Here is a 12,950-nt window from a genome sequence, read left to right on the forward strand (position 1 = left end):
CACAACCAAAGGCAGGATAACAGCATCAGCACAGCTATCACCACGGTCAGGCACAGTCAAGGTTACGGCCAGGATCCAGGGAAACTAGGAAACAAGGGAGCAGGAACGCTCCCGAGAGGCAGCAGGATTAGCGTAGTGCAGTTCAACAGACCCAGGCTCTGTAATCGCGAGCCCCAGGTAGTGAGAGTACCACAAGGCTATCACAGAGCTAAGCTAAGCTTGCACATGGCAATGCAGTAAACAGACATGCATGATTTCTGATGGCAGCATTGAGAGAAGGAAAGGAGCTCAGCGTATCAGAGGAAGTCCCCCGGCAGGTTAAACCTATGTCAGCCTAACTATGGGCTGGTCCAGGCAGCCTGAGCCAGCCCTAATTATAAGCTTTATCAAAGAGGAAGGTCTTAAGTCTACCCTTAAAAGTTGAAACGGTGTCTGCCTCCCTGACCGAAAATGGAAGATGGTTCATAGGAGAGGAGCGTGGTAGCTGAAGGCTCTGGTTCCTAACCTACTTTTGGAAATTTTGGGAACCACAAGTAACCCTGCGTTTTCAGAGCGCAGTGATCTTGAGGGTTGGTCAGGAACTATGAGCTGTGACAGATAGGATGGAGCCTGAACATTTAGAGCTTTGTAAGTAAGGACGTGTTGGTAGTATGTTGTTGGCGTGTTGGTAGTGTGTTGTTAGTGTGTAGTTAGCGTGTTGATGGTGTGTTGATAGTGTGTTGTGGGCGTGTTGGCGGCGGTTGATGATGTCTGTTTGCCCCGCAGGAGGAGGCGGTGAGCTTCTACACTAAGCGGGAGGCCAAGCTGAAGGAGGAGTACAGGAAGGAGAAGGAGAAGGTCCACACCAAACCGCTGGGCATGGCCTTCGTCACCTTCCAGAACGAGGCCATGACCGCCATGTGAGCCGCAGCATGAACCCGCCCCCCACTGCCTGTCATTAACTCCTCCCACTGACAGTGGCACATTTCACATTAACCCTTTAAAACCTGAATCATCATCGGGTCTTTTGTGTTGCGTTTTGACACCTTTCACAACCCTTAAAACCGTTAAAACCCGAAACTATCAGTTTAGTTTCTGTCAAAAAAAAGTCAGCAACTCGGCTTAAAATGTGCTGCAAACTGCAAGAAATTGTTAGAAGATAACAAGAAAAATGCCTAAAAATTAGCTTATATATATATACACACACACACACATATATATATATATATAAGTATATAGAAGACGTTTTTCACCAGAATTCGTGTTTAAAATTATGTAGTTATATATGTAAAATTAGGTTACAGAAAAAAACATATATATTTAATATTGTTGTTTCTATTAAATATTTATTTCCAGGTTATTTTCTGTTGCTGATGTACTTCTTTTTGTGCTAATTTTCACTTTTCTTTGTTTTGTCACTAATATCTTACCAACGTTTGGATCATTTCTTGTTGCTCGTTGATTTCTTCACTTTTTTTTTTAGAAAGAAATCCAGCCAGTTTGGGTTAAAATGATCACTCATCATCTGTCCAACTGTCGGTCGTTTCAGTTGAGAAAAGTTATCAAAGAATATTTTGAGTCTCTTTGTAGAATAAACTCACACTGCTCTGACCCCGCCCCTCATGTTTCTAACCCCGCCCCGCCCCTCTGGCCCCGCCCCCTGTGTGTCCGCAGTATTCTGAAGGATTTTAACGCCTGTCAGGTTCAGGGCTGCCGCTGCCGTCAGGAGCCGCGCTCCTCGCAGTTCAGCGAAGTTCTTCACGTTCACAACTGGAGTGTTTCGTACGCGCCCGACCCGCAGAACGTCCGCTGGTACGTCCACAAGCCCCGCCCACCTCAGACACCCCCAAACAAACAAACAAACAAACAAACAAGCAAACAAAAGAACATGGCCTCAGCTGATGGTTCCTTCCTGCAGGGAGCACCTGTCGCTGGGCGGGATCTCCTGGTGGATCCGCTGCTTCATCATCAACTGCATCCTCTTCCTCCTGCTCTTCTTCCTCACCACGCCCGCCATCATCATCTCCACCATGGACAAGTTCAACGTCACCAAGCCCGTCGAGTATCTCAACGTAAGAAACCGCGGTGGGCCGTCAGAGGAGCTGAGCACATCTGTGGGGGAAACCTGCTGTACAAACACGAGGGTCGGGGGTTTGGAAGGCTGATTTTGCAAAACAATTTGTAATTTTTTAAATTTATCTTATAATTATTTTATGATCGTTATGAATATTGGGTGATTTTTTTTTCTTTATTTTCCTTTATGTTTTTGTTGGGTTTTTTTTCTTTTTTTGGACAATATTTTTTTGATGATGTTTTTACCGTTTTTTTTCTTTGGTTTTTTACATTGTTTTTTTTAAATGTTGGTGACTTTTATTATTATTATTTATCAGAGGAGGGAGGTAGCTGTTTTTTTGACAGTTTTTTGGCCTTATGTATTTATATATTGACCCTCTCCAGAGCTACAGTTGGTTTTTTTTAGCCTCCCTGAGTGACCATCAGAAATTTTAAAATCCAGAAATGACTTCTGTTTTTACAGTTTCTGGCTGCGATGAGTGGTTTCATTTTGGCTGCTTTTATTTTGGCAGGTTTGGAAGGTTTCAGAAAAGCTTCTCAAAGTAACAAAAATTTAAAGGAAAAAAAAAGTAAAACATGTTTACATTTCTGAGCCCCCGATGTCCTCAAATCTTTGACTGTCCTCTGACTGTCCCAAACCACCAACAGGAGCTCACGTGACCACGGCGTGATTCAGCCGACGGCGTGGAAGCTTTGATGTTTTAAACGTGTAAATACGTCAGAAATGTTCGTGTTAACGAGACATTTTCTGTCATTTTAATGTGATGTCGGATCAGACGTCTGGAGCCGCTCACACGGTCGAGCCGTTTGCGTGTTTTGTTTGTTCAACGTTGCTGACAGGAAGTGGTTCTTCTTTGTTTGTTTTGGACAGAATCCCATCGTCACGCAGTTCTTCCCCACTCTGCTGCTGTGGGCGTTCTCCGCTCTGCTCCCCACCATCGTCTACTACTCCGCCTTCTTCGAGGCTCACTGGACCAGGTAACACACACACACATTAACACACACACACATTAACACACACACACACACACACACACACACACACACACACATTAACACACACACACACACACACACACATTAACACACACACACACACACACACACACACACACACACACACACACACACACACACACACATTAACACACACACACACACACACACACACACACACACACACACACACACACACACACACACACACACACACACACACACACACACACACATATTAACACACACACACACACACACACACACACACACACACACACACACAGATTAACACACACACACACACATATTAACACACACACACACACACACACAGATATTAACACACACACACATTAACACACACACACATTAACACACGCACACACACATATTAACACACACACACACATTCACACACTGGTGTCTGAGGCTGCTGTACACGGCGCCACCTGCTGCTCAGATAAACATTCTGACCCCTCAGTGATTTTCGACGCCTCAGCTTGTAGACTGCAAAGACCGGGACAACAAGTCCAAGTCTCATGTCAGCTGAGGTTCACATGTGACCCTGGTTTTGTCTTGATGTGACCCTGGTTTTGTCTTGATTTGACCCTGGTTTTGTCTTGATGTGACCCTGGTTTTGTCTTGATTTGACCCTGGTTTTGTCTTGATTTGACCCTGGTTTGTCCCCCGGTGTGTCCCTGCAGGTCTGGGGAGAACAGGACGACGATGCACAAGTGTTACACCTTCCTGATCTTCATGGTCCTGCTGCTGCCGTCTCTCGGACTCAGCAGGTAATAAACTCAGTTTGCTGTGAGAGTCCGTCCCTCCGTGACCTTTGACCTCTGCTGTCCTCACTGAAACGTCTCTGTCCTCTGCAGTCTGGATGTCTTCTTCCGCTGGCTGTTTGATAAGAAGTTTCTGGCTGACGCCAAAGTCAGATTTGAGTGAGTCTTTTATGTTTTTATGTTCATGTTTAAAAATCATTTTTGTCATATTGTTAAAGAAACCCAGCGATGCCAATATCAACATATATACATATACATATACATATATATATATGTATATGTATATATGTTGATAAAAGTATTTGTGTTTTTGTATCCGACTGGTTCAGTTTCTCTGCAATATTTTATTCATAAAGATGAATGATCGATCGATCAGTCGAGAATCGGTCGGGAAGTTCTGCTCTGACGGACCTGCTGTGTCCCCTTCAGGTGTGTCTTCCTGCCGGATAATGGAGCGTTCTTCGTCAACTACGTCATCGCCTCGGCGTTCATAGGGAACGCCATGGACCTGCTGAGGATCCCTGGACTGCTCATGTACATGATCCGGCTGTGCCTCGCCCGCTCCGCCGCCGACCGCCGCAACGTCAAGAGGGTGAGGACAGACACTGACCCCGAGGACAGACACTGACCCAGAGGACTGACATTGACCCAGAGGACTGACATTGACCCAGAGGACGGACATTGACCCAGAGGACGGACGCTGACCCAGAGGACTGACACTGACCCAGAAGGGACACTGACCCAGAGGACTGACACTGACTCAGAGGACAGACATTGACCCAGAGGACGGACGCTGACCCAGAGGACAGACGCTGACCCAGAGGACAGACGCTGACCCAGAGGAAAGATGCTGACCCAGAGGACAAACACGATGTTGTCAATAATCTGAGGAGCCGGTTTTAAAGGTGTGTCTCTTTGTGTCTCTCTTTCTGTCCGTCCAGCACCAGGCCTATGAGTTCCAGTTCGGGGCGGCGTACGCGTGGATGATGAACGTCTTCACGGTGGTGATGGCCTACAGCATCACGTGTCCCATCATCGTCCCCTTCGGTCAGTCTCAGCCACACTCACCGTCCCGTCTCTGTTATACTGCGTCAGTACTGCAGTGTACTCTCAGCACTGCAGTACCGTGTCAGCACTGATGTATTACTGCAACCACCCAGAGGGGCGATCCGAAAAATTAACGTCGAACATAAAGCCTGTGGAGAATTTTAAAGTTAAAGAAAATCATCCAAATTCTTAAAGAAAAAAATCACACAAAAAATAAAAGAAAAAAAGAATTCACAGTTTTTTTTAAATCACCAAAAATTTCAAAAGAAAACAAAATCTCCAAAAAATAGAAAAGAATGATTGCAAAAAACACAAGGAGGTCCAACCTGAGCCTCCACTGTCCTCAAATCCCAGAGACGCCCCTGGGGTGGAGGAAAAAATTACAAGAAAATTAACCTTTGGCGTCTATCCTTGCATCTGTCTCATTTTCATAATTGCAATATCTCAGGAAGGCCTTGAGGAAGATTCCTCAAATTTGACACAAACATCCACTTTGACTACTAGATTGAGATTAAGTGTTTGCATATTTTGACACCTTTTGCGTGGTTATTTCTTTGATCTCACACATGGATAAATAAGCGTTGGTGTTACAGCCGTGTGACTGCTGGATGTTTTTACCTCTAAAGATCTAAAAGGATAAAATGATGAAGTGGTGACATTTTATAATCAGAGGGGCAAAGGTCACCTTTGTGACTCAGCAGCTCACCTGTCCCCCTGCAGGTCTCATGTACATGCTGCTGAAACACCTGGTGGACCGCTACAACATGTACTACGCCTACCTGCCCTCCAAATTGGACAAGAAGATCCACTCGGGCGCCGTCACCCAGGTGGTGGCGGCGCCGATCCTCTGCCTCTTCTGGCTGCTCTTCTTCTCCACCGTACGCACAGGTAAGCCTCGGCAGGTAACGCACCTGGAAACGGCTTTAACCATCAACAAACGCATGCTAACTGTTAACGTGCCGTCAGGTTTCGAGACGCCGACCTCCATGTTCACGCTGGTGGTGCTGATCGTCACCATCGTGGTCTGTCTGTCTCACGTCTGCTTCGGACACTTCAAGTACCTCAGCGCTCACAACTACAAGGTACAGCCACGTTTTTGTCAAAAACACATAAGAAACAGAAATGTTTCTGTTCGGTGCACTGTCTCACTCTGTTCTCCATCTCAGATTGACACCAAGGAGACCGACGTGGACGCTGTTGAGAACGGACGTCCAGCTCGTCCCTCGTCCTCCCCCACCACCAAGTCTCAGGTGAGTCCATCCACATAACGAACTCTTTCAGTCAGTTCTTTCAGTCAGATCGACTGTACCTGCATTTTTATGAAAACGACAACACGAGAACACCTTTTTCTTCAAATTTGGCACAAACATCCACTCAGACTCAATGACAAACTTATTCTATTTTAGTGGTCAGTTTAGATCAAGGCCACAGGACCTCATCTGTCTCATTCTTGTTACGGTGATTTCTCAAGAACTCATTGAGGGGAAAATATTACATTTGGCACAAACATCCACTTGATCTTTAGGACAAACTGACCTCATTTTAGTGGTTGAAGGTCAAGGTCAATGTGACCTCATTCGTCTCATTTTTGTGAATATAATATCTCAAAAACACCTTGAGGGAATTACTTTAAATTTGGCACAAACGTTTAAGTGGACTCAAAGGTGAACTGATTAGATTTGGTGGTCAAAGGTCACTGTAACCTTGCATTTGTGTCATCATTGTATAATTGACATCTCAAGAACACCTTGAGAGAATTACTTCAAATTTGGCACAAACGTCCACATGTGAAATTGAAATTCAGAAACTTTGGTGGTCTTTGGTCAAAGATCAAGGCCATTGTGACCTTGTGTGTCTGATTCTTGTAAATGCAATGTCTCAAGAACTACTTTTTCTTCGAATTTTGCCCAAACGTCCACTTTTACTCAGCAATAAACTGGTTTGATTTTGGTGATTGAAGGTCAGTGTGACCTCATGTCTCATTCTTGTTAAGTCTATATCTTAAGATCATCTTGAGATAATTTCCTCAAATTTGGCACCAACATTCACGTTCTAAATTATTTATTTATTCTTATTTTTAACAAACCAGCATCTCCCAGGTTTGGCTTTAGGCTGTTTGTCGTGTTTTAGTCCGTCCCCGCTGGTTAACCTGTGGTGTTTTTTGCGCTCCAGCAGCAGCAGCAGCAGCAGCAGCAGCAGCAGATGTACATCGCCCAGGTGCTCCAGGACCCAAACTCGGACGAGCCGGGCGGTGGCAGCGGCGAGGAGGACCGAGGGTCGTCCCAGGACGAGGAGATGCTGAACGGAGGGAACAGCATCAACGAGGCGGATTTTCAGTCAGGGGAGGACAGTCTGATAGCCAACGAGGTCCACCAGTAGCTGGGGGTGGAGCTAGAGGGAGGGGCGGAGCTAGTCGAGGGTCCACACAACAGTTAGAAATAAAGCTGACTGGAAAATCACAACACACGCCATCACACATACAGAAAGACGGACACGGTTAGCTCCTCCCCCTCCCGGCTCGCAGACTTGACCCTGACCTTTGACGCCGGCGCCGGGTCGCCAACATCCAGTCCTGCACGTCTGTGGACACCTGACGGACATCGAACTGTCTCCACAGGAAGTCACTGTACATAAACCACAAAGCCAAAAGTTTTTGTTTTTTTTCTCGGGGTTGGGGGCGGGGTTTAACAATTCGTGCCTGGGCTGGATTTAGTTTGTTCGCACTTGTGTCTTGATCCTACCGCGGGTCGCCGGGACTCGACCCGTCGAGGGGTCAAAGCTGACGCTGTTTTTCTCTGCGGCCTGGTGGATGCCTCCAAATGAACCCCCCGCCGTCACCGCCGTCCTCTGACATCCGAGTGCTCTATAATTCGCCAACCGCCAGCTCTCGTAGTGATAGACGCCTCGCTTACGCAGACGCATCGCAGTCTCCTTCCTGTTCGCTGTTTTTCTTTCTGTTCGTGGAAGCTGTGCGTCTGAATCACCTGAAGTTTGTGGGTTTTCTGACCTGCCGAGATTTCGCTGCATGTCGTTTAAAGTCTGGATTAACGATGTCGCCAACTGCAGACGATGTCATCCATCGCCAGATTGTGGCGGCCAATGAACTCGCCAGATTTCCACCCCGATCTCAGCAGCCTGAAGCGGCAGACTCGACACGGGAATCACTTTTTTTTCTGGTTCTGATTTCACCCGGACGACCTTAAATCAGCTGACGGAGGGAGCGGGGAGGTTTGTGTCCGTGTGGCTTCAACAGTCGGATTCTTTTCTCTCGTCGGCGGACAACTTTGTGACGGCAGCCGCAGTTTGAGCTTCGGGAGACGCAGAAGAGCAGCGCTTTTCAGACGTCTACCTGCCGCAACCGAAGCTGTCGGGACTCTCAAGGGAAAATGTTCTCTGTTTGTGTGTGTGTTTGTGTGTGTGTGTGTGTGTGTGTGTGTGTGTGTGTGTCCAGTAGCTTATTGTACGCCAACCTGCACCACGAAGGGTTCAATGTCATCACCAGGTCACCACGACGACGATCAGTCTTCAGTTTGTTTTCCTGCTGCAGCTGAAGCTCAAACATTTGAAACGATGAATCTGATGTTTAGGAATCCGTGTGAACGTCTGAACACGAACGCCGAAGGAACTGAGCGAAAACGCTCGGCGAGCTCCCGCACAACAGAGAAAAAACGACACCTTTATTTGTCTGATTTCAACGCTGTCAGTAAAGTTTTCAGATTACAGAGTTTCCACTGATCCTTAAAAAAGTCTAAAAATGCATAAAGTCATTCATCTAAAAATAATAGAGTTTTATTTTATTGGTATTAAAATTATTCTTTCAAAAGTCGTAAAGATGCTCAGAGCTGCACAAAGTTTTTCAAACTCAACACGATAAGATTAAAAGCAGTGAAACTCATCATGCAGAGAAACAAAGAAAAAACACTTTCTGCTTGGACGGGTCTTCAGACGACACCGTGTGAACTTCCTGCTTCCTGTCTGTGTGCTAAGCTAACCGAAGCTAACGTCCGTTTTCACATCGACATTTTTATTCGAATTTGAAAAGTTTCAGCTTCTTAAGATTTCACTGAAAAGTGAAAACGAGCTTCAGCTTCAGTGCAGACGATGAAGTTCAGTCATCTCTTTCCCATGATCCTCCTGGTGTCTGATGATGCGTGCCAGCGGGGGCGGGGCTGAACTCTGATTGGAGGAAAAACGGCGGCAACTTCCACTTTATTCTTTTTCAAATTTATTCTCTCGAAACTTTATGTCAAAGACACTAAATCGCTGGAGCGCTCCTCTGAGACGCTTTAAACCTCCGTGGGTGTTTCCGTGTTTTAAGATATTTTGGCGTTACCGGGGGCGACGCGGCTCTGACCCGCCCCCTGCTGGACAAACTCAGTCGTCCTCTGTTTGTCAAAAAGTGAAACTGAAAAGAACAAAAGCGCTCGCGTTGCAGAGAAAAAGCGAGGAGGATTTTTGGGCTCCATGGAAGGAAAAGACGTCACTGTCTCACCGCTGTTATGTGTTTCCATGGTAACAGGAGCAGGAAGTGATTCAGATAAAAAAAGGATGTTCTGGTGCAGCGACGTGACGATGACGAAATAGTCTCAGGTGTTTGTTTTCCTAAAATAATGTTTACATCAGTTTTTGTTGCTCGTTTTGATTTTTGTCATGTTGTGCAGAGTGTGTGTGCGTGTGTGTGTGTGCGTGTGCGTGCTTGCATGTGTGCGTGCGCGTGTGTGTGGACACAGAGCTGGACTATGAAAGCTGCAGTCGTTGGGCCGTCATCGCAGCGAGTCGGCGGCTGTTCGGTCGGCGGCTGCACGCCGGAGAACCTGCAGCGTTTGTGTTCACGTGACGTTTTTTTGAATTTGACCTCCAGCAGGGCGTCTGCTGTCCGCCGCTCCGGCCGTGATTGTACGCACACGAAACTGAACGAGGTCGCAGGTTCAGCTCAGCCGCTCTCGACCCGACAAAGAAAACGAAGCTCGTTTTTAGTTTCCAGAAAAGCGAGTTCACGGTGGAGTCTGGTCTCCAGACGCAGAGACGTCCTGACAGGAAGCGGAGAACTTGTTTTCTGATGTGTTTGAAACTGAGTTTTCAGTCGCTCGACGGCTGAACCTGAAGGAGAGCGAGGAGATAAATATGAGCCACGTTTGTCGTCAGCAGGAAGCACGGCGACTTTAAATCTGAGTTTTGTCTCTCAGCGTTTTCACGTCACAAACAACTAAAACGACAGCAGGCGAGTTTCCATCACAGAGATTTAGTAAATGTGCTAAAACTTAACGTAGAGCTGACTGTGTTTTCGCTGAGCGATGTCATGTGACTTCTCCTGTGGTGATAACGTCCCAGTAACCATGGCAACGGATGTTCAAAACATTAGCAGCTTTATTTCTATTGCAGCCACCAAACTAGCCGACATTATTTCAATCCAAGGCCACGTAAGCGTGTTATGGAGCCGTGATGGAAAGGCGAGCCCCGTATGAGGGATTTCTGGGAGATGGAAAGAGGAATTGTGGATTCAAAACTTTCATGTGACCTAGAAAAGACTATGGCTGCATCCAAATTTCCACCCTCTAGACTTGCGGACTTCAGTCGTACGTACCGTCACGTGTTTACCGTCATCTCGTCAAGTCTGCGAGGGCGCGAGACTGCAGAGCTATAAAGCCGCTGATAAACAGGCTCCAAGTTTGTTACATTTGTTGCCGTGGAGATGTTGGTAGCCAAACGACAAACTACAAACGTGTACACGGTAATCTCCGCAGCATGTGTTTATATTGTAGTTCTTATCCTGACACGACACCAGAGACCGAAGGTGGTTTTACCTGAGCCAGCCATGAAAATTCACAATATTTTTTTGGGTCAGTAATTCAAGAAACCACAACGTGATCTACGAATTGCAAGTAATTGTGGGTAATTATATCACCGAAGTCTGAGTTGAAGTCTGTACCTCGAGGACTCTGTCAGAGTCTGCAGAAAGTTCGCTTCAGGGCCCTTGTGGACTTTATTAATTGTAAGTCTGGACAGCCCTCAGGATTCGAGGACTTCCCGCCAACGTCTGCGAGTCTGCAGGGGTGGTGAAGTCTGGACATTTGGACGCAGCATAAAAAGTGTTTGGACAAAACACAGTTTGCCTCAGAGGACTTTACAGCAGGCACCCTCCCTCTGTCCTTAGACCCTCACATCGACTAAGGAAAAACTCCCCAAAAAAACCTGTAATGGGGAAAAAAGAAAACTCGAGCGACTGAAGAGAGATCCCTCTCAGGACGGACAGATGTGTGATAGATTACAATCTATATACAATAATGATAAAAAAAGAGAGAAAGACGGAGAGAAAAAGAAAGAGAGAGATGATAGAAACCTGCCTGCTGTTGAGCATCCGGCTGTTGTTGAGCGTCCGCCTGCTGTTGAGCGTCCGGCTGTTGTTGAGCGTCCGCCTGCTGTTGAGCATCCGCCTGCTTCTGAGTTTTTTGACGATCAGCATCTTTAAAAACAAAATCAGCCGAGCCAATCAGCAGTTGATCTGGAGCTTTTGAACACATCACATGTTCTTCATCAGCAGGTGGACTGCAGGTGACTTCCTACGCCGCTTTTCATTTAAAAGTTGGACAGTTGAGTCCACGTTTAGACGAGAACGACTAAAAAGTCTTTGTGTGAGAACGATCCACAAAACAACCGAACACGCCACAGTCTGCATGCTGGGCCAGTAGCTGGCGCTGTAACTTTGTAAGGACACACCATAGAAGAAGACCACACGCCTGCGTGAAGTGACGTCACTGTTCTCACAGGATTGTCACCAGTTTCCACGGCGACAGAAGTAGTGGCGTTTTCTAAAGATTTCACTCCAGAACCCGGGTTCAGAAGTTTGTGTTTTCAGACCCTAAAACGCCGTCTTCATGTGAATGAAAGGACAAACCGCAGCAAATGGTGAACTATGCAGGAACTGTTGCCGTGGAAACGCCCCGAAAATCAGGGAATCACAGCTACGTTTCATCTGAGCGTTTTCAACTTTAACGGACCCGCAGTTAACGTCTGCTGATGTTTAGAAGCAGATAAATCTCTGAGAGGGAAAAACACTTTTCAGCAACAGATTTCTAAAAAAAACAGCGTCTCCAGGTGTCTCACTGTCCGCCGTCCCCTCCACCTGCTGAGGACAGTCAGCTCAGATCTTCTGGCTTGTGTTTGTCATTAGCTCCCTCTGTGAAGATGAAGTTCATGTGATGTGGCTGAAAGCTGCTGAATCGACCTGCTGAGATTTTTCATCAAACGGACGTTTCTTTAAATCTCCTGGACAGAAACTTTTAATGACAATTCCCCAAAAATCTTTGGTCCCCAAACTTTGATGCTTTTTGATTTTTTATCTAAACAATGTGAACGCTCAACGCTGCCGAGCGACAGACACCGCCGTCTGTCACGTTCAGGGTCACAACGTTTAACCGCTCACATCAGGACGCTTCGTTCACGGTCTGAGGAGCTGACCTCAGAGTCGCTGCGTTCGCTGACGGCTCGGTGAACTGAAGACGCTGTGTTCGCTGACGGCTCGGTGAACTGAAGACGCTGCGTTTGCTGACGGCTCGGTGAATCGTGTGTGCGTGATATTTTTGTACGTGCGGACTGAAGTGTTTGATTCTGACGGTGCGTTCAGGAACGCTGATAGCTGTGACGATGACGCTGTTGTAAAATGTAACTGAAGGTTTTTAATAATCAGCCGCTGCTTTTTGCTTTTCTTAGTTTTTTAAACTTGTCGTTGAAGTTGTAAAAAGACGAATGTGAAGACGGACGAGCGGGAGACGAGCCATCGGCTGCCAATCGTGTAAAATAAAGCGGACTCTGTAAATATTCATGGACTGCACCGTCGTCCTCGGAGACGACCACGACTCAGCGTCTCATCTCACCGACTCCAGCTAACCGTCTCTCGGTCCATTTCCTGCTTTAATTTATTGCTGTGACGATATTTATTTTTGGTTTCAGGTCGTATGTACAGTGAAACATTTGTCCTATTTATGTTATTGATCAATAAAAACGGCTTTCATCTGTCACGCTGTCACCGTGTTTGATTGATCAGGGCCCGCTTTTCCAAAACGCCCC

The 12,950-nt window shown here is 46.6% G+C and overlaps 1 protein-coding gene across 5 annotated transcripts in view; it reads left to right on the plus strand.

Annotated features, from left to right (window-relative positions):
• The window catches only part of LOC121942136 (mechanosensitive cation channel TMEM63B-like), a 33,009-nt gene extending 20,110 nt beyond the window's left edge, over nt 1-12,899 (plus strand). For 3 of the 5 annotated variants that reach the window (XM_088075062.1, XM_088075063.1, XM_088075065.1), the window contains 12 exons: nt 766-899; nt 1,654-1,791; nt 1,898-2,051; nt 2,924-3,030; nt 3,756-3,842; nt 3,930-3,995; nt 4,266-4,428; nt 4,778-4,883; nt 5,604-5,771; nt 5,850-5,965; nt 6,050-6,133; nt 7,053-12,899. In XM_088075062.1, the coding sequence (XP_087931188.1) occupies nt 766-899; nt 1,654-1,791; nt 1,898-2,051; nt 2,924-3,030; nt 3,756-3,842; nt 3,930-3,995; nt 4,266-4,428; nt 4,778-4,883; nt 5,604-5,771; nt 5,850-5,965; nt 6,050-6,133; nt 7,053-7,262 (1,533 nt within the window). In that variant the 3' untranslated portion in view covers nt 7,263-12,899. The remainder of the gene's footprint in view (nt 1-765; nt 900-1,653; nt 1,792-1,897; nt 2,052-2,923; nt 3,031-3,755; nt 3,843-3,929; nt 3,996-4,265; nt 4,429-4,777; nt 4,884-5,603; nt 5,772-5,849; nt 5,966-6,049; nt 6,134-7,052) is intronic. The other 2 variants (XM_088075066.1, XM_088075064.1) reach the window with 1 other exon arrangement.
• The last annotated feature ends 51 nt before the right edge of the window (nt 12,900-12,950 follow it).

This window comes from Plectropomus leopardus, chromosome 3 (genome assembly GCF_026936395.1).
Source record: "Plectropomus leopardus strain MGB_pleo_1.0 chromosome 3, ASM2693639v1, whole genome shotgun sequence".
NCBI classification, from domain to species: domain Eukaryota; kingdom Metazoa; phylum Chordata; class Actinopteri; order Perciformes; family Serranidae; genus Plectropomus; species Plectropomus leopardus.